Genomic DNA, 22979 nt, shown 5'->3' on the forward strand with positions numbered 1-22979 from the left:
CCCAAAAGGGTATTACACTGTAAAAAAAAGTAAAGGATTTGTTAACAGTAAAATCACAGAAGAAATGTATTAATTTACATGTTGACTACAAAATGAACAGAGTCAAAAAATAATTAGACAGTCATTTGAATTTTTAAATTCTATTTAAAAAAATGTCCACATCAGAAACTCAAACCCTTTAACTGTAAAACTACACTTTTTTGTTACTGTATTTAAATCAGCAACAAGTATTTTATGTTGTGTGGACAAAAAAATCTGAATTATATAAATTAAAATTATTATTATACAGATTTCCCTGTTTTACTAATTTACAGATAATGTCTGTAAAATCAAAAAAGTATTAATTTACAACAAATCAAAACACATCAAAAATCTGTATTTTCACAGGTAGTAATTTCTATTTTTTCACTGGCCTTGCTGCCAGATTTCCCCCCCTTTTTTTACAGTGCATTACTGCTCTGTTTTTTTTGTTTTGTTGTTTTTATATTTAACCTGTAATTAATACTTTTCCTCTGATTTTACTAGATATTATCTGTAACTTAACAGAGCAGGAACGATCACTGAAAAGAACAGTACAGATATTTGCTGTTATTTTCACATTATTTCTTTACAGTATTCCACCATTTTTTAAACTTTTTTTGGCCACATTTTTTTCAGTGTAGAACAGATGCACATTGAATTCATCTTCTGTATTTTAGAGCTCCTGGTTTAGGTTTTTTCCTCCCTCTACATGCAGCAGGCGGTAACAGAGATGGAAGCAGTTCGTGTCATTAAATCATGACCCGGATTATAAACTCAAGCAGCCTCGCATGCTGAGCTGCAGAAAACCACAAAACAAACAAACAAATCAACACTTCCTCTCAGTAACACACTTTACTCTACGTGTTGGTTCTACAGTTTACACATTCATTCTTTTCCAAAGACACTGTGAGAGGAGGCAACATAGAAGCTTCAAAAACGTGTATTTCTGAGGTGTTGAAGCTGAATTTTCAAATAATCATCGTCTGAATTACTGATCCAGCGCTACAGCTGCTTCTTCATTTCAGTAATTTCACTACAGGCCGTTGTGGAGGGTCAGAATGTGTTTCCAGACGGTCGTTCTTTCCACCGTGTCGCTCTGATCACCTGCTTTATTTCCCGTTTTGCCGTCGGTCCTGCGGCCTTCTGCTCGGCTGCCATCTGTCCTCGCTGTAATCCTCCCATCACCATCTGTAGCCCGGAGGTTCGTTCCTACACCGACTAGTGCAGCTTCCACTCAGAACAACTCAGACTCTAACAAATTCATTCAGTAACAGGAAGTGTCAGTACATGAAGAGGTGTTTAGGGTCAGTTAGACATGTTGAGTCACGTCCAAAAATGATTCTTATAAACATATTTGTCCTGAAGTGACATGAGTGTGATGTAATCTTGATTCCTGTCACATTTTTAGCCACTGTAGACTTGATAAAATATCACAATTTCAAGTGCAGATTTGATTCAATTTTCCGACAGTCACAGATAAGTAGTTCAAGGACCACCGGAAAGTTGAAAATCTTAAATTTCTTCCTGTTTTTTTTTTTTTTTTTTTTTTTCCACATTTTCTCGCTCTGAAGCATGGTGTATGTTTTTAGTTGTTGTTAAAGACAACATGCCCTTCAAACCCACCAAAGAAAATACCCATTATAATAAACTGAAGTTAAAAAACAAAAAGATACCAACTTAGTTTGGCGACATGAAAACACAGAGACCCACCCAATCTTTGCTTATTGGTTTAAAGTGAAAGTTTCCATCATGTCTGAATGTCTTTTAGCTTCACAGTTTCCACAGAACTCTGAGTAATGAGTGGATCTTCAGTTAATCAGATGCTAAGGGTGCATGAAGACTCTAGTGTTCACTCTTACAGCCGACAGCAGGACCTTTGGTTCATATTTTTTGTGGCTGAGATGTTCTGAAGTTAACATTAGCAGCTCTAGAAAGCTGGCAGCGACTCTGAATGGATCACAAGGAAGCAATTTCCACCTCTATGACCTCAATTCTTTAGTTTTTGCAAAGAAACTGAACTAAATTCTTATCAGCTTGTAAAGTTAGGAGGATCTCTAGTTGTCGGTAGCTGGAAGAATGGCAGAAATTAGCTTCTTTTGCATTTTGCTCAAAGACAGGAAGAGTCAGGGTTGAACTCTGCAATTAGAAGACAACTTCCTTTTTGTAATTTTACCAACAGATGTTGTCAAAGCACAAGCAATATTTTCAAAAGTACAGATTTTTTGATGTGGACATTATTTACAGTTTAGCTTTTTTTCTTTCATTCAACATTGAAATGAGTGTTTTTATTGTGTGACTGTGCTAGAGGTTGTCTAGAATTTAACAAAACAGGAAAATCTGTAAAACAAAACTCAGAAAAATGATTTTTCCAGTCTAATATGCATCATTTTTGCTGTCAGCTAATAACAAAATCAGTAAAATTATGATGTGCTTGTTGACTAAAAGCGGTAAAACAGTGTAAAGAACAAAAGACCATTTGTAGAAATGCAGATTTTGAATTATAGAGATTATTTACAGTTTCACAGAAATTAGCCTCTTTAGCGTTTTCCTCATCTTCAGTGGGACATATTTGTCAAATAAGGTTTCCTGGTTTTGCAGAGCTTCAGTTTTACCGATCTCTGGCTGCTTTAGTCCCTGATGACCGTGTGTCCTCATCATGTGGCGACGGCGTCAGTATGTGCCGTTACTGAGCGGGCGGCTCTTCTTACTCATTCATTCACATTGATCACATTCATCAGCTATTCATTAAACACCTGTTCTCTTGTTCTGCCTCTTACGCTGATGATTCAATCGCCGTTTGAATGTTGAACACCTTCCTGATTCTCACCTGTGTTGGTGTTGACACGGCGCCGTGGTTACCAGGACACTGCCTGCTAATGAGCTTCAGCCACACAAATAATCATCCAATCAATGCCAACAGCTCCCTGCTCACCTTCTCATGGAGCAGACCAACAAAACAAGCTTGTTTTTAGGAAATCTTTAGCTGAAGACACAAAGATCTTCGACTGTTTGATGCCAGTTTACAGTTTTAGTGAATCATCAGGTTGTAAAACCACTAAATCTTTGCTTGTTGGAGTCTCACATGTAAACTGTAGCTCATTTTTCATCAGTTTGATCTATTATTTTCTGATTTTAGACATACCAGTGGAACGTCAGTGTTCTTCACTCAGTTTGTTCCAGACCTTCAAGGTCCCCAGAGGACGAATCCTCCCGACTTTGGCGCTTAATTGTTGTTTTAAAAATCTACCACAGTGAGCAGTTCAAGGTTTGGGGACGTTCCAGTTTGCATACTTTTTATTTTTACTTCCAGGACATCCTGCAGCCGCCTCACAAAGGACAGACTGTTTACAATCTGAACACAACTGAACGGACACATTCTGGTGTCTACTGGTGAAAATATGCTTTTACTGTTGTGAAATTTCAGTCATTTGGTTTTTATTAGTTTTAGTCAGGAAAAACTAGAAACATTTTACTCCACACTGTAAAAAATGTTGTAGAAAACCTGCAAACCATGGCAAAATCAGGTAGCAAGAGTGCCAGAAACAAACAAAAACAAGAAAAGCACTCAGAGTGCAGTCCTCCTCCAAGGCTGTTCAGTTGATGTATCATTTCCGACGGATGAAATCTTTAATAAAAAATGACCTTGCGCTGGGCACAAGCATGTGTTATGCATGTGCATGTTATGTATGAATACCAAATTGCATGTAAATTACTCTTATAAAAGTCTGTTGATTAGTTCATCACTTTTGGCAAACCTTCGTTTTGCTACTGTTAAAATAACCGTTCCCTCCATGCTTTTATTTTGAAGAGGTATTTTTAATGTTGCAGGCTTTTATTTTGTCACCATTCCAGCAGCACAGGAAGTGATTCTCTAAAAAGCGGTTACTTGACATGATAAAGACGCTGCCGAAAAGTCAGAAAATTCAAATAAAGATGAAAGAAAACAGTTCCAGCTGTTGCTGTCTAGCAAAGGATGTGTCTAAACTTAGAAGCAGCTGGAATGGAGACAAGCTCTTACTGTGAAGGAATGAGTGAAGGACAGGAAGGTGGATTTGTGTTCAAAATAAGGCTGACAGCTGAACTTAACGTGTCCGGTTGGGGTTTGCAGGAACTGATGGGACTCAGAAACAGCCCACAGTTTAATCATTAGTTCCTTGTAGGATTTCCAACTGATAAATCAGTCAGTTTGTAGTAGGATGCAATCATGTGATCATCAGCAGGTAACTGACACAGTGTTCACATCATGGTTACAGCGACACCATGCCGGCTGCTATATCTCCCAATGGGAAATGTTTAACAAAGCTGTAGATCCAGACTATAAGCTGCATCACTGCCAAAATCTAATCACTTGGTCCTTGTGTCATTTCTGACCTTCTCTGAAAATTTCATCCAAATGTGTTGCTCTGTTTTTGAGTGATGTTTCACACAGACAGACAGCAGATTCACAGACAAACGTACGCAGATCGTCACATAACTCCGCCGTTCCTTGGCGGAGTAATAAAACTGTGGACTACTGTCATGTTCAAAAGCTGTAAAAAAAATTGAAAAACCCAAAATAATAGCAGATTAAAGATTTATATGCAAAAAACTGTTTTTATGGTCAAACATTGTGAAAGAACAACAATTTCTTTAAAAATACAGATTTTTAATTTGCAATTTGGGTTTTTTTTCTTACAGTCAACATGTAAATTAATCGTTTTTTTTCTGTTATTGCACCAGATATTATGTTTAACTTAACAAAACAGATAAAAATATGTCAAATAAAAGTCATAAAAATGATTTATTAATTTTCAATTCTAATATACATAATTTTTTGCTTTCAATTAATGACAAAAATCTATGAAAAATTACGATATTTTTGTTGATTAAATGCAGTAAAACAGTGTAAGAAATAAATGACCAATTGTAGAAATTCAGATTTTTGATTTATAGACATTATTTACAGTTTTGCCCTGTGTTTTTGAGGTCAACATGTAAATTAATGTTGTGAGAGTTAGAGTTAGTACATTACATCAGACAGCTGTGAGGTGCTGTGAGTGTTGCACTGTGATGATGCGTTTAAGCTGCACGTCGTGTATCTGCGTTGGATCAGCGCTGCTAATCCAGAGCACAGTTGACCTTGGTGCAGGAAATGCCGCGTTGCATTCACTCTCAGTCCTGAAGACGGTACAAGATGGGATGGAAATGGGTTCTCATGAGGCCAAAAGCATTTTTATTTCGCTTTTTTTGTTTGTTTTACATTTTACAGTTTTACATTTTCAAAATATATATGTATTTGTCTCATTTAAAAGGCACCAAGAATTATAAATTTTTTCTCATTTCCATGATGGCTATATATATAAGGTCAGAGCCAGATGCTGCTTTCACCCGATTAATCCCAAGCAGTTTCTGAGCCTTTTTTTGCCGCTGTCACGTTTTCACTCAGTGTGGGCTCATTTTTCACTGCCTTATTAAGTCCTGCACCTCTATGGAAACACAACAACCAGGACTAGAGGTAGAGAGAACTAGAAAATGTCTTACGTGCAGGATATCAAAGGTACAATAGCATCATCAATAAAAAGAAAAACACGGAAGCTGAATTTCTTTGATTACTTCTTTTACAAAAATTGAAAATAACCTGGGATCAGCGTGTGCAACATTTTCCAAATGTGCACACGTGTTATTAATACTGGAAACAATAGTTCCGTTCATACATATTTCACTTGTTTTTATACCTGTCTTCTATCTGCTCTGTGTAAACACAACCTGCAGTTCAGCCGAAAAGTCCTGGAATTTTTGTCTCATGACTGTTGATCACAACTGAGTCACTGATGGTTGTTCAGAATTTTTTGTTTTGTACGGAATCTGGTTAGAACAGTTTATTTTTGGAGTTTTTTTTTTTGAATGTGACATGTAGAATAAAGTGATTTTGATAAAATATCATGATTTTTAGATTTGGTGAAGTTGTCTGTTGGATGAGCAGTTCAAAAAGCTGTTGTAATAACAAATCCTGTAATTTTGGAGTTTCTTTTTTTCAAAAGATTTTTTAAGCCTTTCTGGACCAATATTGGAAAAAATGGTGACTCTACATACTATAGATATTGACTACTTTCATTTATGTCTTGCTTTTTCTTGCTCTGTTCAAACATGTCCTGCAGTTCAGCCAAAAATCCTTCAGAATTTTTGTTTTCTGACTATTAATAACAGTTGAGTCACTAATAGCTTCAAGGTTGCATCGAGAAAAGCAGATTTTTTAGTTTTGTTTTTTTTTTATAGAATCTGGTTAGCACAAATGCTTGATTTTAGCAAAATTTTAACGGAGACATGTCGGAGGAAAGTCAAAGAATGAGATCAAGTTTTCTGATGGAACATATGTCACAGATGAGCAGTTCAAGGACCTTCAAAATGTTGAAAACCCAATGATTCTGTCTGTTTTCACAGTTTTTGGATCTGATAATTGGTGTAATTTTGGCAGTTTTGTTTTTCTAAATGATTTTTCAAACCCACCAAGGGGTTAAGCCACTCTGTGGAACTAAATACAGGATTTTAACAGATTTTTTTCTTCCTAAGAATCCTTAAGAAACTTTATCTTTGAACTGGATTTGCTGCATGTGAAAGTGATCGAGCGCTTTGCCTGCTGAATAATCCAGCTGTTGTCCAGTAGAACGTAGCTCAAAGGAAGGTGGTTTATCTAAAGAAACGTGGATGGATTCACCTCTATATAGAAGCACTGATGGTTTATCATTCAAAAGCACCTCAGTGGTGATAATTTCCTCCACTCAGATTGGATCTTGCAGGTGAATTCTGCCTCTTAACGCTCAAAGCCTCCTTGTTAACATCACTCACAGCCTCGTGTCAACCTGGAAAAGTGGATCTGCTGTTATCTCTGAATAAACTTGTCTTGGGTCTGTTTACTTTCCCAGAAAATGTGTGAAATCTTCTTTCGCTGCTTCCATTTCCGTCGCCTTCCTGATGGACAGCTGCATCCTCCCGTTTTAAAGGCCCTCCTGCTATGTGTGTCGCTCCCTTTGGGGATGTAGGTGGTTATATTTAGTCTGGGGTTTTGTCCGCTGTGTAATGAAGTCCATGCTGCGTCTGGCCAGGAGATGATAAGCCTTCTTTTTTTTCCAGGGGAGGTAATGTGACGGCTTAGGGGCTCCCTCATCTCGGGTCCCGCCAAACCCTTCGAGAATTCTGATCACTGCCGTGGATGCAAATGAAGCGGGAACTTTCCTCAAGGTCGGAAAAAGATTCATGCAGAGCAAATTAAGTGAGATGACTCCTCGCCCGTCGTGGCTTTTTAAATTGCACTGGGCCCGGCCGGAATATGATACATCTTCTGGTTGGTAATGAGAGCATCATTTCCAAAAAAAAGAAAAAAGAATCATTTTTCATTACTTTTCTCTCTCCCTGTACTTAAGATTCAACTAAAGGTTAGGAGACGATGTCATTTTTAAGATGCATAAATTCTTTAAAGAGGCTTAAAGCTGCAGCATTATGCAGACGAAACCATCAAACGCCTGAAATGGAAAAATGTAAACTAAAGCAGATAAAATGCTGCAGCAGTGATATAATGTAAAATGTTGAGTTCAACATTTTTAGTCATAATTTAGAAACTGAAAACAGGAATTAAACCAACCGTAACCTGTAGGGGTGTAAAGATTCACAGATACAAGCTGGAAATCGATTTTAACTTTAAAGATATGAATCCATCGATCGACGGGCCTCTGGACAGGAGGTCCTCGGTTTATGACGTCCTCAATCTACAGCATTTCATCGTTACATCAAAACTCGTTACGTGGAACTAGTTGACGAGTGGAGCGGATGAATACGTCGTCACGTGGCGCTATCAGACGGCTTTGTTTCCATTCTTTGGTTGTACTCCACCTTGGATTGTGTTACATTCACTAACTTTTTGTCCTTCATTATGGCTCCCAGTATAAGTCAGACTCTTCTGATGCTTGGAAGAAAAGGAAAGCCGTCTCTGTCCAACTAGTTAAACTCCTGTTTACAAAATGAATCGAGAGTCTTAGCAAACTGGACTTCTTTACTGTGGGTCTTGATACTCATTGCAAACAGAGTGAAAACTGCAACAAAGCCAGAACAAAACAGCATAAATATGTTTAAATAAATCCTTTTATCTGAACCAGGAAGTCGAAAAATGAAGTTAATTACTTAGACATTGCCTCTGTGGTGTTTAACAAAGTAGAAAGCTGTGGAAAAGCACGTACAGGTGTAAAGCTACTCATCAAAATAGCAGGACAGGAAATGACAACTGTCAACAGACAATTTCAAAATAAAGGCTGTTTCAAAATAAAATTCCATCGATAATTCTGCCTTCAGGGCAACACACCGTGAACGTGAAATTAGACATAATAAAACACTCAGAACAGGACAAAACTCCAGGAACATGAGCATTATTAGATCAAGTTTTCTAAACAGGTCAACATGTTCTGTTTTCTTCTCGTTAAATGATTCATACATGCATGAAAGTCGTTGGTATTCATGACATTATGAAGAACTGATGGATATCGTGATGCACAGAATGGCTTTGGTTACATTTTCTCTGGAGTTCCAACTTACGATGAAAACCGACTTCCATCGATCTGTAGGAACAGAACTCTGACGTAAGTGGAGGACCTCCTGTAAATGTACTGTGGATCAGTCGATGTCTGGTTGTAAAGTTATGAATCGGTTGATTGGAGCTGTGCTACTAAATATGGCAGCTCCAGTCTCACAAGACTCCCACTGTGACATATTCTGAAAGTAGCATGACCTTAGCGTGTTTTCTAGCAACAACAACACAACAGCGAGGCCAACAGCACCGGTAAAGGGTTAGGGTAATGCACCCTCAAATCTTACATCTGAAGTGTGGAAGGCTTCTGGATTTTTAAAGAAGGATGGAAAGTTGGATAAAAGTCTGGCCATTTATGAAGTATGTAAATCTGTGATTAAGTACAACGGTAGCACAACTAATCTGAGCACTCACCTGTTGAGACGGAGACGTCGATGTGTCATCAACAGATCTGTGGATGCTAGTGCTAGAAAAGCTAGCACGAGCAAGAACACGCAAGACAAAGACGCTGAATTTAAAAACCTCTTCTAACCTAGCCAATGTTTTCTCATATTTAAAACAGCAAGTCTGTTTTGTGTGTATTTGAAAAATACACACAGTTACATTGTTCTGACCTGATAAAATTCTCTTTAATCTATTATTATTATCTATTATAAATTCAAGCTGCATCACATCATAATTATTAAAATGTATTGTTAATGAATCGTATCATTACCCATATATCTAGATTTGATTGTTATATTTTTGAATTCTCTTTCCTTCTAATCATGGTTGTGCTGTTTCCATAGAGGTGCATGACTTCATATTGCAGTGAAAAATTAAAACATATTGAGCACAAATGTGACAGGAGCAAAAAAAATAAGAAAAATAACCAAAAAAACATGGCTTTTGGAAGGTTAATGCAACTTTGAAATCATCTGAAATGCTAAAATTCTTGGATTTTGTTATTATTTCAACACGGTTTTTATTGTAATTGAAAATAAAGGTGACCAAATAATCCTAAATGGTAATTACAATTCATGACATACAGTAATAATAATAAAAGCTTGTGCACATTTAACGATACTCTCAGTACAATCGGTCCAGGAAGGAAGGATTTCATGGACGGCTACTGTGGACATGGCCTTCATAACATTTACATTGACCTCTGTTTTCACTTTTAATTAATATGTTTAGGTTAACGCAGTTAAACTTCTGATTTGGTTACAACCTGGTTAACTGAATTTCAAACATTCACTGCTCTCAGTGACAAACGGAAACAGAATATACAGAATATGAACCTAAAAAATGACCAGCATCTTTTCATTGCTTCTGTGTTGTGCAGGTTGTTTGTTTGCACAGCAGCTTCAAATATAACCTGGAGAATAAAATATTTCTGCATTTTAGCTACTTTTAAGGTATAATTGCACATCTTAATACACATTACACAGAACAGAAAATGATATTACATTCCCATATGCAAGTCTGTTCTAATTTCAGTCACTGTGGCTTCTCTTAAATCGATTAGACGCCACAAGATGTGTTTAAAAACTGAAGCCTCCATGTTGCATCCATTAATAGCAGCTCGGTTCTCTGTGGGGTGCAGCACTAACCAGATTAAATCATTATGCGTCGCTTTCACTCATCCTGATGACTGTAAACATTTAATGTGTTTTTTCTGTTTGCTGCAGGTCCCATCAGCAGCATCCTGGTCAACAAGTACGGCTGCAGACCCATCGTCATGATGGGAGGCTGCCTCTGCGCCACCGGGATGATCTTAGCTTCCTTCTGCAACGACGTGCTGCAGCTTTACATCTGCATCGGCGTGATCGGCGGTAAAGACGGCTAAATCCACTTAAGTGCATTTTGAGCTAATTTGATTAGCGTCTGCCTTTAAGCAGCAGGTTAAAAATACAACTGGTTCCTCAGGAAGAGAGTTTGTTGTTGTTTATTTCACTGTATTTGTAGTTTCTGTGTGCAGTCTCACTACTTTCTGTTACATCTCGGTTCAAGTAACAGCCTGCATTCACCCAAAATAATTGGGTCTCCTGATCAAAGCTGCTCACTGAGCTTTATTGATGTTTTTTAGCCATATTCCAGAAATCCATTAAAGATACAGGACAACAGCAGTCATCAATACCCACACATGGAGAACAAACTAAAATCTCTCCAGAATTTTGCATTTTTAAGTATTTTTGAAAATTAAAATATAATCACTAGAGGAAAGGCAAAGTTTAGAAGCGTATAATAATGGTTAGCGATTTAAAAAAAAAAACACAGCTCACCACTGTAAATTCTATTTGTAGCTTTATTGCGCTATTATGACAATTTCTACACTATGTAACTGTACTGATGAACTCCACCCTCAGGGACAAATAAAGTGTGAACTGAATTGTATTTGCTCAGCTGTATTACTTTAATACAGTATGGTTCAAAAGTTTGAGGTCATCCAGACAATTTCATGTTTTCCATGAAAACTCACACTTTTATCCATGTGCTAACATAACTGCACAAGGGTTTTCTAATCATCAATGAGCCTTTCAACACAATTAGCTAACACAATGTAGCATTAGAACACAGTAGTGATGGTTGCTGGAAATGTTCCTCTGTACCCCTATGGAGATATTCCATTAAAAATCAGCTGTTTCCAGATACAATAGTTATTTACCACATTAACAATGTCTACACTGGATTTATCATTCATTTAATGCTATCTTCATTTCTAAGTGACCCCAAACTTTTGAACGGTAGTGTTCGTCTTACCATTTTACAAGTTCTAATTTTTGTAATTCAGCCAAGTTTGTGAAATGAAAATGAGACTACTTTTATGTATGTTTTGTATCATATGTTCAAAAAAGTGAAACTGCACAATATACCGTTTCAGCAGCAGCTATTGTAATGGGAAATAATGTGATTTTTTTGGCTCCTTCATTCAAAAACAAAACTTACATGGCTCTCATTTTCCACGACTAATCTAGAAGAGAAATCTGTAGATAGATCATAATTTGGGGGGATTAGAAGTAGAGTGGTCTAAAGTTTAGATTTTATTTTAAATCCTGAAAAAAATTAGATTTGTATAATTTCTGTAATATTTTATGGTCTAGATTTTAGTGGCAAAGTGGTCTAACCCACAACCCAAATATAGCGTCACAGTGAAGTTTAGACCATTCTGGAAAACACAAAAATTTGAACCCATTTTTCTCAAAAACTACAGAAAGTGGGTTAGACTACTCTGCTTCCAAACCCTTCATTTACTCTAAATGTTCATGGATACATAGGTTTTTTTAATACTTTATTTGCCATACACGGAGTTTGTTGACATACAGCCTCCACATGTGTAGAGCAAAATGAGACACTGAAAAGGAAGATTTGGTTGCCAAAAAAAACACGTCACTGCTACTGTTGCACAAGTAGCCGAACATAAATCAGGATTTTGGTTTCTCACAGTTGAATGAACATGTTTAGTATGTTAGTCTACTAGTATTTGCTAATTAGCACCAAACATGACTAAAAACAGAAAACATTTTAACACTTTAACCCTCTTAACTCCAAGCAGTTTTTTGTGACATTTTTAATCACTGTGGGTTCATTTTTCACTGCAATATAAAGTCCTGCCCCTCTATGGAAACAGAACAACCATGACTAGAAGCAGAGGGAAATTAAAGCATTGTTGTATAACATGACACAGCTATAATGCCATTAATCATACAAACTGAAAAAACTTGTTCTTTAATTATTCATTTTTAAATGACAGCAAAACCTATCTGGAAATAACATGTTAAAGTGCATACAGGTGTTGTGAATTTTAGCAAAGAATTGGCTACTTTATATGCAATACATATTTTACAAGTCATTTTTGACTTGTTTTCATTCTTGTCTTGTTTCTCGTCTGCGTAAACACTGCCTGCACCTGAGTCGATAAATCCTTGAATTATTGTCACGTAACTGTTGTTACAGCTTAGTCAGTCATGACTTCTTTGTTGCACAGAGAAATGCAAAATTTTGTTTTTTTGTTTTTTTTTACAGAATCTAGTTACTTCAAAGGTTTTGTTTTGGCAAATTTTTAAGCGTGACGCGTAGAACAAAATGAATTTGATGAAATACTCTGATTTTTAGCTGAGATTTGGCATAACCCAAAGTTATATATACATGATTAATTCAAGGATCATTGGAAAGGTGAAAATACAATAATTTTTTATATTTTATTTTTAATAAATGGAGCAAATTTTACAGAGTTTTATAAATGAACTTGCCGTGTGTTCAGAGGTTTAATGGTTACCTTCTTCTTAAACTAGGCTGCTGAGACGTATTCGTCTACTTCCAGTAAACCTTTATTTCAGTTGGTATTTAGGACAGTAAAAAGTACAGTCAGTCATCATTTAAAGTATTCTTTAGTACTGGTTTTGCATCAGTTGTTTAAGACTAATATGCTTCTGTCATCGTAGGTCTGGGACTTGCCTTCAACCTGCAGCCAGCGTTGACTATGATCGGAAAGTACTTCTTTAAGAAGCGTCCCATCGCTAACGGACTGGCGATGGCCGGTAGTCCGGTCTTCCTCAGCACTCTGGCTCCTCTGAACCAGTATCTGTTCAACAACTTTGGCTGGAGAGGCAGCTTCCTGATCCTGGGTGGCCTGCTGCTCAACACCTGTGTGGCCGGATCCCTCATGAGGCCGCTGGGTCCGTCGCCCAGCAAGGTGAAGAAGGACGAAGAGCTGGCGGCCGTCACCACCACGACGAAGGAGAAGCGCACCGCCTGGCAGATCATCAACAAGTACCTGGACCTGACGCTGTTCAAGCACCGTGGCTTCCTCATCTACCTATCGGGCAACGTCATCATGTTCCTGGGCTTCTTCGCGCCCATCGTCTTCCTCGCCGCCTACGCCAAAGACATGGGCGTGGACGAGTACTCCGCTGCCTTCCTGCTCTCCATCCTGGCTTTCGTTGACATGTTCGCCCGACCTTCCATGGGGCTGTTGGCCAACTCACGATGGATCCGGCCCAAGATCCAGTACTTCTTCAGCTTTGCGGTGCTGTACAATGGGGTGTGTCACATCCTCTGTCCACTGGTGGAAAACTACACCGGCCTGGTGGTGTATGCGGTGTTCTTCGGCTTCGCCTTCGGGATGGTCAGCTCAGTGCTGTTTGAGACGCTGATGGACCTGGTTGGAGCTCAGAGGTTCTCCAGCGCTGTTGGACTCACCACCATCGTAGAGTGCTGTCCGGTTCTCATCGGTCCACCACTAGCAGGTACGATCCTCTGTATAATTCATTCACGTACACCACCTTTCAAAAGTTTGGGGTCATCCAGACAATTTCATGTTTTCCATGAAAACTCCCACTTTTATCCATGTGCTAACATAACTGCACAAGGGTTTTCTAATCATCAATGAGCCTTTCAACACCATCAGCTAACACAATGTAGCATTAGAACACAGGAGTGATGGTTGCTGGAAATGTTCCTCTGTACCCATATGGAGATATTCCATTAAAAATCAGCCGTTTCCGGCTACAATACTCAGTGGATTTATCATTCATTTAATGTTATCTTCATTAAAAAAAATGCTTTTCTTTCAAAAATAAGGACATTTCTAAGTGGCCCCAAACTTTTAAACGAGAGTGTACATTTACATTACTACATGAACTGTCTCCTCTCTTAGAAGTGGAAGAACCTTGAGGCATCTATTGAGGTTTCTCACCATCTCCACTGGGGGGAACCTTTTGTTTTCAACAAGGTTATTAGTGCCTGAGCTCTGACAGTGCGTAGGGCCCTTTCGGAATGCAAGGAATTATTTTCCAGCCAAAACATTCTCAGAAACTTGTGAGAATTTGCACACATATCAGAACTGGCGAATAATTCAATATTTTATGGGACTTGTGTGTGGCAAAATGGATCCATTGTGACCCCCAGCAAAATTTGTAATATCTACTACGGGCAGCACATTTCACCTACATCTACGAAATTTGGTAGGCATATGTAGCACGTCAAGGCGCACAACAAAGTCAATGGCACCCATACCATAAACCCAACAGGAAAACCACTATTTTGTAATACCAAAAGACCTCAAAGTACATACAACAGGAAGTGCTGTCTACCTACCCTGTACATGCTCCAACCTGTTCAAACTTTGTGGTATAATCGTTGACATTGGTCACCTAAATCTCAACACCTTGAATTTTCTGCCACACCTCAGTATGTGCAACATCCTGATATGCATGGGTGTTGCAAGGGCCCGTTGAATGCTCCTTGAAGTTTTAATTTCTGTTTTTCCTTGAAGCTTCAGTAAAAATAAACTGAAAGCTTCAGTAAAAAGAAGCTGGAAGCTTCGGTAAAAAGAAACTGGACTTCTCTTTTAAGTTCCAAGAGGCTTCTTCAGATGAACTAATTCATTCTATTGTATTATAATGTTGTTTTTTAAACTCCATAACATCAGAAATTTAGGCAAATGGGGAATTTGTGTCAAAACATTCTCACAAAAATATGTTGGCAGAATGTCCGACAAGGTCCTAATGTGTTCAAATATACAAAACCAATCTCTAAAGCTTGTATTTGGTAATATGTCTTCTATTATTTGAAAGAGCTCTCGAATTTAATGAAAAAAAAACAAAACTAGGACCTACAAATTAGTTAGTGATAGAAAATGTAAATATTAGACAAAACTGTTACTTTTTATCATAAAATAAACAAAAGTGATTTAATATATACATGCAAACTATTGCAATGTACACAGTAAAGCTAAATGAAATGAATGAAACAGTGTAAATGCAGGTGTAAAGAGTCACTTAGGTCTACACATAACTCTACAAAAAAATTAAATGTGCCCAGATTTTGATAAAAGAAATAATGCTAATTTGCGAACACTGACATTGACGCATGTTTTATGCTCGGTATATCTTACTTCTACATGTTGTAATTGTGGCAAAACCCTACAACTGAAAAACTTTGTGCTGTCTTTGCAGGTAAACTGGTCGATGTCACCAAAAATTACAAGTACATGTATTTCTGCTGCGGCGCCGTCGTCATTCTGGCCAGTATTTGGCTCTTCATTGGAAACTTCATCAACTACAGACTCTTGGAACGTGAGCGAAAGCATGCGGAAATGTACAAACGGACTGAGACGGAAGATCCGGACCAAGTTCAGGATCAGAAGGAGGCGGACGGGGACGCCCAGGCCCTCGAAGATCTGACTGACAATAAAGAAGAGGAACCTATGCAGCGGGAAACCAACATCTAGATCGATCTGCTCTGCCAACGGCTCGACTGGAGGAACACCACGATCAAAAAGAGCCCCAAGCTAAGAGGTGCCTCCCGGTGTTCCACAAGGCTTGATTTGAGGTCCTCTGTTCTTCTGTAAAATTAACTGCCAAAGCTAAAATTGTGTTTTAGGGTGTTGTGAGGCATGAAATCTGTTTGTCAGTCAGTGACAATGACAGAAATAATGACCAGAGAGTAAAGTGTAAGATACTGTATGCATGCGAAGAGGCTAAAAGTCAGAAAATATCAGTGGAAACCACTAAAGTACTAACTGTGTTTTCTTTTTTGCCACGTTCACTTCATATCGGATATACTGTAAAGACTGCAACAGGGGGCACTTAGCATCAAGATGTGGGATTATTATAGCAGCAAATCCACAAATCTTGGTAGATAATTAGGAAATTAGTTGCTTATCTCCACACAAACTCCTGACTGCAGCAACAAATCATTCAGTTTTTTTTTCCTACTATCTTCTCCGATATGACGTGAATGGAAAATCAGTGTGTTCCAACAGCACCAGCAAACTGAATCGACAAGTTCAGCATCACTCTTCTTCACAATATACTTAGTAAAGAAATGTTACGTTAACCCTTTGAACCACAAACAGTTTCTGCACAATTTTAAATTTTTTTTTGTCACGTTTTTTGTTCACTGTGGGTTCATTTTTCACTGCAATATAAAGTTCTGCACCTCTATGGAAACAACACAACCACGACTAGAAATAGAAAAACTCAGAAATATCTTGTGTGCAGTATGACAAAGTTATAATGGCAGAAATCATAAAATCAAAAAAATCTAAATGTTGATTATTTATTTTACAAAAATTGAAAAAACCTGGAACTACTATGTATAACATTTTTCCAAATATTGGAAAAAAGTGTTGCTCTACAGTACATAATATAGATGTTCTACTACTTACATGTTATATGTGGAGGCTGCACAGTGGCTCAGTGGTTAGCACTGTTGCCTTGCAGCTAGAAGATCCCTGTTTCATGTCTCCGCCTTCCTGGGATCTTCCTGCATGGAGTCTCCATGTTCTCCTCTACATGTGTGGGTTCTCCAGGTTCTCCAGCTTCCTCCCACAGTCCACAAACATGCTGAGGTTAATTGGTGATTCTAAATTGTCTGTAGGTGTGAATGTGAATGTGATTACTGGTCTCTATGTGTAGCCCTGTGATAGACTGTTACCTACCCAGGTGTCTCCTGTCTTCACGCTCATTCAGCTGAGACAGACTCCAGCCTCCCATGACCCTGATGAGGATTAAGCGGTGGGTAGATGATGGATGGATGGATGTTACATGTGTTTCCATACTGGTCAGCTATCTCTGTTGTGTAAACACTGCCTGTAGTTCAAGCTAAAAGTCCTGAATTTTTGTTATGTGACTGTTGGTTGCAGGTGACACACTAATGACTCTACAGTTGAAATGAAGAGTGCAGAATTTTTTCTTTTTTACAGAATTTGATTAATGCAAAAGACTTATTTTTAGCAAATTTTTAAGAGAGACATGAAGAATAACGTAAATTTGATGAGTAGTTCAGAGACTGTTGGAAAGTTGAAAATCCGATGATATTTTTCGTTTTTACAGTTTCTTGCTGTGCTAAATGGTGTAATTCTGGATTTCTATTTAAAGTTAATATGCCTTTCCAACCCGCCGGCGGGTTTTGGGGTTCAGAGGGTAATAGTAAACAGAGGCATTTCTTGGTGGTTAAAGAAGACATTACTGTCACTTTAAGGTCACTGGTTTCATGCAAGCAACAGCCAGCGTCCTTCATTGGTGGGTTAGGGTTAGGGCCGGGGAGACTGGGGGAAGCTCTAAAGTCCCCGCCTCCATGAACTCCGAACAGATGTGCTCACAGCTGGTGACGGCCGCCCGAGCACTGCGTAGTAAAAACCTGCACCAACGTCCCACTTTAACACTTTCCATCAAGTCATTAAATGCTGCATTAACTGTCCTGGGTTCCATATTGTCGTTCTCACACACAGTAAAATTGGCCACACTTCACCCAAACATCTTTAGAAAACTGCTGCAATTCAGTGAATTTAATTATGGTTGAATGTAATTTCCTCTGTGGGCCTTAATGAGGTATTAATGACCAAAAAAACCATCTGCATAATGGTGGTTTTCTACACACAGAGCCCATGAGCAATATTCAGATATACAGGGAAATGTATTTCTAGTGGCCAGTGACCGTCCATTTTGTGATACATTGCCTCAAATGTAACGTAGAATGAGGGGGGAGTTGTACAGTGAATAGTGTTAAATGAAGCTCTGTGTTAAATGTGACCCATTATTTTTGTTGTGATTAACTTCAAAACTCATGACAAATCAGCATAATCTTGTTCCGTGGTGTCTGTCATGAACTAAATAACGTTAACTAACACCCAGTAAATTAAATCTGAAGGAATAGTACTAATTAATGAATGCTAATTGATTCTACATGTATTGTGTGATCTTAAATATACTGGATGTCACGTCTGTTGGCTATAAATGTTCAATATTCTCTGCATTCCACATGATCATTTTCTGTAAATGTCACCCTGCTTGTGCTTTTTTTCTTTTTTCTTTTTTTGTTGGTAAAACTAAATTTTCAAAGCAATTGTGAACAAAAACACCCAAATAGTTTTTCTTCCTCTTTGCATTTGAATAATTCCCAATCATGAAAATCTAGCTGTGACACAACAAATTGCCGTTTATTGAATGTGTGTGAATACTCTTTTTTTTTTTTTCTTTTAAAAGATTTGCACATTATATCGTTTGCATTTTGGGATGATTTTTTGACTCATTCTCCCAAAATGCACCTGGCTCACCAGCATTTCATGCAATTGTCAGACAGCGTTTTTGTATTTTCATGTTTAATGAGTAATATCGTGACTGTTCTCGCTGTTTTTTTCATGTCACTGTGCTCACTGATGATTCTCTATGAGGGAAATCGACTGCTGTACAATCACTTTCTACCAAATTACACTGCCCCCTGCTGGTTTCACACCACCCAAGACCAAAATGCAAAAGAAAAGCCAGGCTTCCGTTTTTCAGCAGGAGTGCAAGAGAATATGCATGTTATTTTCAGGTTTTTCCGGGTGGTTAAACGTCAACTTGAATGGCATCTTTTAGTATTTCAATGTTGAAGTCTTCAAATAGAACAAATACGGAGTGTTTTAGTTGCACATAGTGTATAAATGACGTCATATTTTCCTTATAATCAGAAACTAAGCAGTAAAAAGTGCAGAAAATGCAACATCTGCAGTTCAAGGAATCAAAAGCTGACTGGAAAAATGATTCGAGCACGAGAAACCACATCTATGCTTTAAAATATGAAATCTGTGATATGATAGATAACATGCTTGAAAATGTATAATAAGATGTTCTCCTAAATATATATTATTATGTTTTATTCTAATAAGGAAAAGAAATTAGTTGTAATTACATGCACCGATAGCCTTATAAATTAAACTGCTTAGCACCTCATACGGTAGATTTCTTTCTTTTAATGTGTGGATATTTAGATTTATTTTGAGGTTTGCTTAAGACCAAATTTAGCTGAGAGGCTCCATTAAATATGAATATTTAACAATATTCCCTCCTCTTGGGTTACTTTGTAGGCACCTGTTGCTAAAAAAAATGTTCACTTTAGTTTGTTTGCAGCATAATTTATTTTTCCTGGTGTGGAAAATCAATGCGCAGACTGGAATAGATGTCACTTTACTGTTAGATATGCAGGGTTGAACTGAATTTATCACTTTATGAAAGCAACTGCAGACTGGAGTTTGGAACCAAATTAAATTATCTGGTTTTGGAAATACATGTTCTTGGCCTGAATGTACTGCAATTAAACTGAATGTTGAGATTTGAGAAATTGAAACTGAATTTTCGCATTCAAAACTCCATTGGAAAAATCTGAATTTTTAAGAAACACAATCAGAATTCCAATCTGCAGAACGTTTTAATGATCTGTTAATGGAAGTACATGCTCTGGACCTGAATGTTGTGCAATGAAATTAAATGGTGAACTTAAAGAAATTGAAACAGAATTTTCACATTCAAAACTCAATTCAGAAAAAGCAGCTTTTTCAAAAATCAATCAAACTGAATTCCAATCTGCAGGATAAAATCCTCCAACACATGTTTTGTGCTCTCCTTCCGTCATCTGGACGTTAGATGACAGCGTGTGTTGGTGCTGATCGTATACAGGTTGTTTTGCTACTGGGAGGCTGAAGGATTTTAACATCTCTGGCTGTTAAGCTAACTGTGCCTTATTGTGCTAAAACTCACCATGATGAACATGAACGCTGGTGTCATGACACTTCCTGTCCTCGCTCGAGCTGTTTGTATTTTTACAAATCACTGCGATGTTGTTTATTTTTCTGTAAATGGTTGACTTGCGTAACTGCATATCAAGAATAACTCCAACTTTAAACCACGTACGATCAAACGTGATGATCAAATGATCAATGTGTAGCAGCGAGTCTAAATAATTATTCAACAGTGTGTGTTTTTGTGTAAATTCTGTGGAATTGAACACACGTCTAGGATGCAGATATTTTGTGTGCGTTTAAGGGCAGTTGTGTTCAGTAGTGAGTCCTTCCAGTAGCAGACGTACTGTGTGCTTTCTCATCAGGGCAACTTTCACTTCAGATTGTGTCAGTCTTTACTACCTCTGCAGCTGTCACAGTTTGGGGGAAAAGAAACCACACGGGTAGAGAAAACTTAATTATGTTTTTGTAATTCTGCTATGACAATATCACCTATCACTGTAGCCGAATAAAGTATATATCCAAGTGAAGCTGGGAGTCTGTCTGCCATTGATGTTTGATTTTTTGAGTTTTAGACTTCACATTTTGTGCTGCTGTTTGGTCGATAAAGTCAGATTTGACAGATTAAACCGTGAAAATCTGGCAGCAAATATACTAAAAAAAATAGTGGAAAATTGTAAAATAACAGCTAATATCTGTATAATAAGGTTATATTTTTAGCTGATTTCAACACATATTGTAAAAAAAAAAAAAAATTTAAAAAAAGTATAAAATGGTAAAAATACAAATAGAGATTTTTCTGTTTTTTTTTCGTCAGGATGTAGATGGATTCTTTTTGTCTGTGATTTTGCTAATTATTCACTGTAATTTAGCAAAACAAGGAAAATCTGTGAAATAACAGTTTAAAAAATACTTTACCATTTTCCAGTCCTTAAAACACATATTTTTTTTCTTTTTAAACAACAGGAAATCTTTGAAAAATAAGAATAGATTATAAAATTATTATTATGATTATATATAAAATATTACATTTTCAATTTTTTTGCTGATTTACCATAAAAAATGTTTTTTAAATGGTCACACACTGTAAGCAAATAAGTTTTTTTATTTTTTTTTTTAATTTTAAAAGTATAGTATAGTGAAATTTTACCTAAATATATCAAATACTTTCAGAGATTTCTTTTTTGTAAAAAAAATAAAATAAAATAAAATAAACTGCCTATGGAACCACTTTCAATAAGTTTTTGACACTTTTTATCTTCCATAAATGATGATTTGCTGCTTTGCATTCAAGAAACATCTTAAAAAACTCTTAGGAGTCATTTCATCTCAAATTATTGAATTATTTGAACAGTTTCTGATCAATCATCTCTAATTTACTTGTAATTTGAATAAATAAAATATGGATATTTCTACTTTTACTTCCTCTTTAATTATCTTCATCAGTTCCACCTGTGTCCTTAGTTTTCCCAGTGCTCCTGTTTTTCCTGCCAGTTGCCTCATTACTGGATTCTTCTTGTGTTTCGTCATCTCCGTGTTCATGTTTGTGGATTCTGTTGCTTTGGATTTACCGCTATATGGATTTATTTTCTCTGAATCACCATTTTGTTTCTCATCCGTCTGCATTGTTCCAGTAAGTTAATTTATTTCATTATTATTAATGTTGTCCTTTTGTTTCCACAACCTGCACTTGGATCCTCATCTGAACCTGACAAACTTTAGTCAATATATTCTGTCATTTAACAAAAGGATATGTAAAATAATAAACTTATATATATATATATATATATATATATTCTTTCAAATAACAGCAAGTCTTTTTGTGATTTAAATATTGTAAAAAAAGTTTTCATTATTTTTATTTATAATTAAAGTAAATTAATTGTAATCGAAAATGAATCTTTTTTGAGATTTTACTCGTTATTAGCTGCCATTCAAAAAGAATGAGGAACATATATTTATATATCTATGTCTGATAACAGTAAATTGTTCAGTAAATTACAGGTTGAAATAGCTTTATTTAATTGTGTTTTATATAAAATTTGACTTTTGATGTTGACATTTCCATGATTGTGTTTTTACAGTCAACATGGAAATTTCTGTGATTCCACTCGGTATTATTGGTTTAAAAAAAAAAGAATAGTCTGCTGAAGAAAAATTTTTTCTTTCAAGTCTTTTGTGATTTAAATAATGTAAAAACGTTTTTGTTATTTTTATATATTTTACAATTAAAGTAAATTAAGTGTAACATAAATGAATTATTTTATCTGTGATTTTACTAGCTCTTACCAGCAGATTAATAATAAAGTAAATATTTTTCTAAAAACAGTAAATTGTTCTTTTAAAATGCTTCTTTTTCACATAATATTTTTATATGAAATCTTGCTTTTGATGCTGACATTATTCACAGTTTTGATCTGTGCTTTTACAGTCAGAATAAAAAGAATTGGAAAAAATCTATTTGTTTCCAACCTTAATATACTTGATTTTTCCTTCAAATAACAGCAAGTCTTTTTGTGATTTAAATATTGCAAATTTTCATTTTTTCATTTATTTATTTTACAATTAAATAAAATAATTGTAATTGTAAATGAGTATGTTTTCTCTGTGATTTTTCTAGTTATTAGCTGCATTTTTAAAAAGAGGAATATTTGTCAAATAACAGTAAATTGCTCCATTAATTACAGGTAAACACTTAGAAAACAGGAATTTACGGTGCATTTCTTTGCATCAGTAACTTCCATCACTTCATACTGTCATGATGGTGTCAGTTTATTAGCTGAAGCTGTAACAAAGGAAAATATAACCTGAATGAAAGCAGCTCTCAAAGCTTCCATTTAAAACTCTGTGACCGAGCAAATGCTGCTAATAAACGGCGGCCCGGAGGCCGGAGGCGTTCTGACCCAAACTGGACCCCAA

The 22979-nt window shown here is 36.6% G+C and overlaps 1 protein-coding gene across 2 annotated transcripts in view; it reads left to right on the top strand.

Annotated features, from left to right (window-relative positions):
• The window catches only part of zgc:165507 (monocarboxylate transporter 2), a 38070-nt gene extending 17480 nt beyond the window's left edge, over nucleotides 1–20590 (top strand). For both annotated transcript variants that reach the window (XM_023298769.3, XM_035943133.2), the window contains exons 3-5: nucleotides 10246–10389; nucleotides 13000–13803; nucleotides 15514–20590. In XM_023298769.3, the coding sequence (XP_023154537.1) occupies nucleotides 10246–10389; nucleotides 13000–13803; nucleotides 15514–15788 (1223 nt within the window). In that variant the 3' untranslated portion in view covers nucleotides 15789–20590. The remainder of the gene's footprint in view (nucleotides 1–10245; nucleotides 10390–12999; nucleotides 13804–15513) is intronic.
• Nucleotides 20591–22979: the final 2389 nt, after the last annotated feature.

This window comes from Amphiprion ocellaris, chromosome 21 (assembly GCF_022539595.1).
Source record: "Amphiprion ocellaris isolate individual 3 ecotype Okinawa chromosome 21, ASM2253959v1, whole genome shotgun sequence".
NCBI lineage: Eukaryota > Metazoa > Chordata > Actinopteri > Pomacentridae > Amphiprion > Amphiprion ocellaris.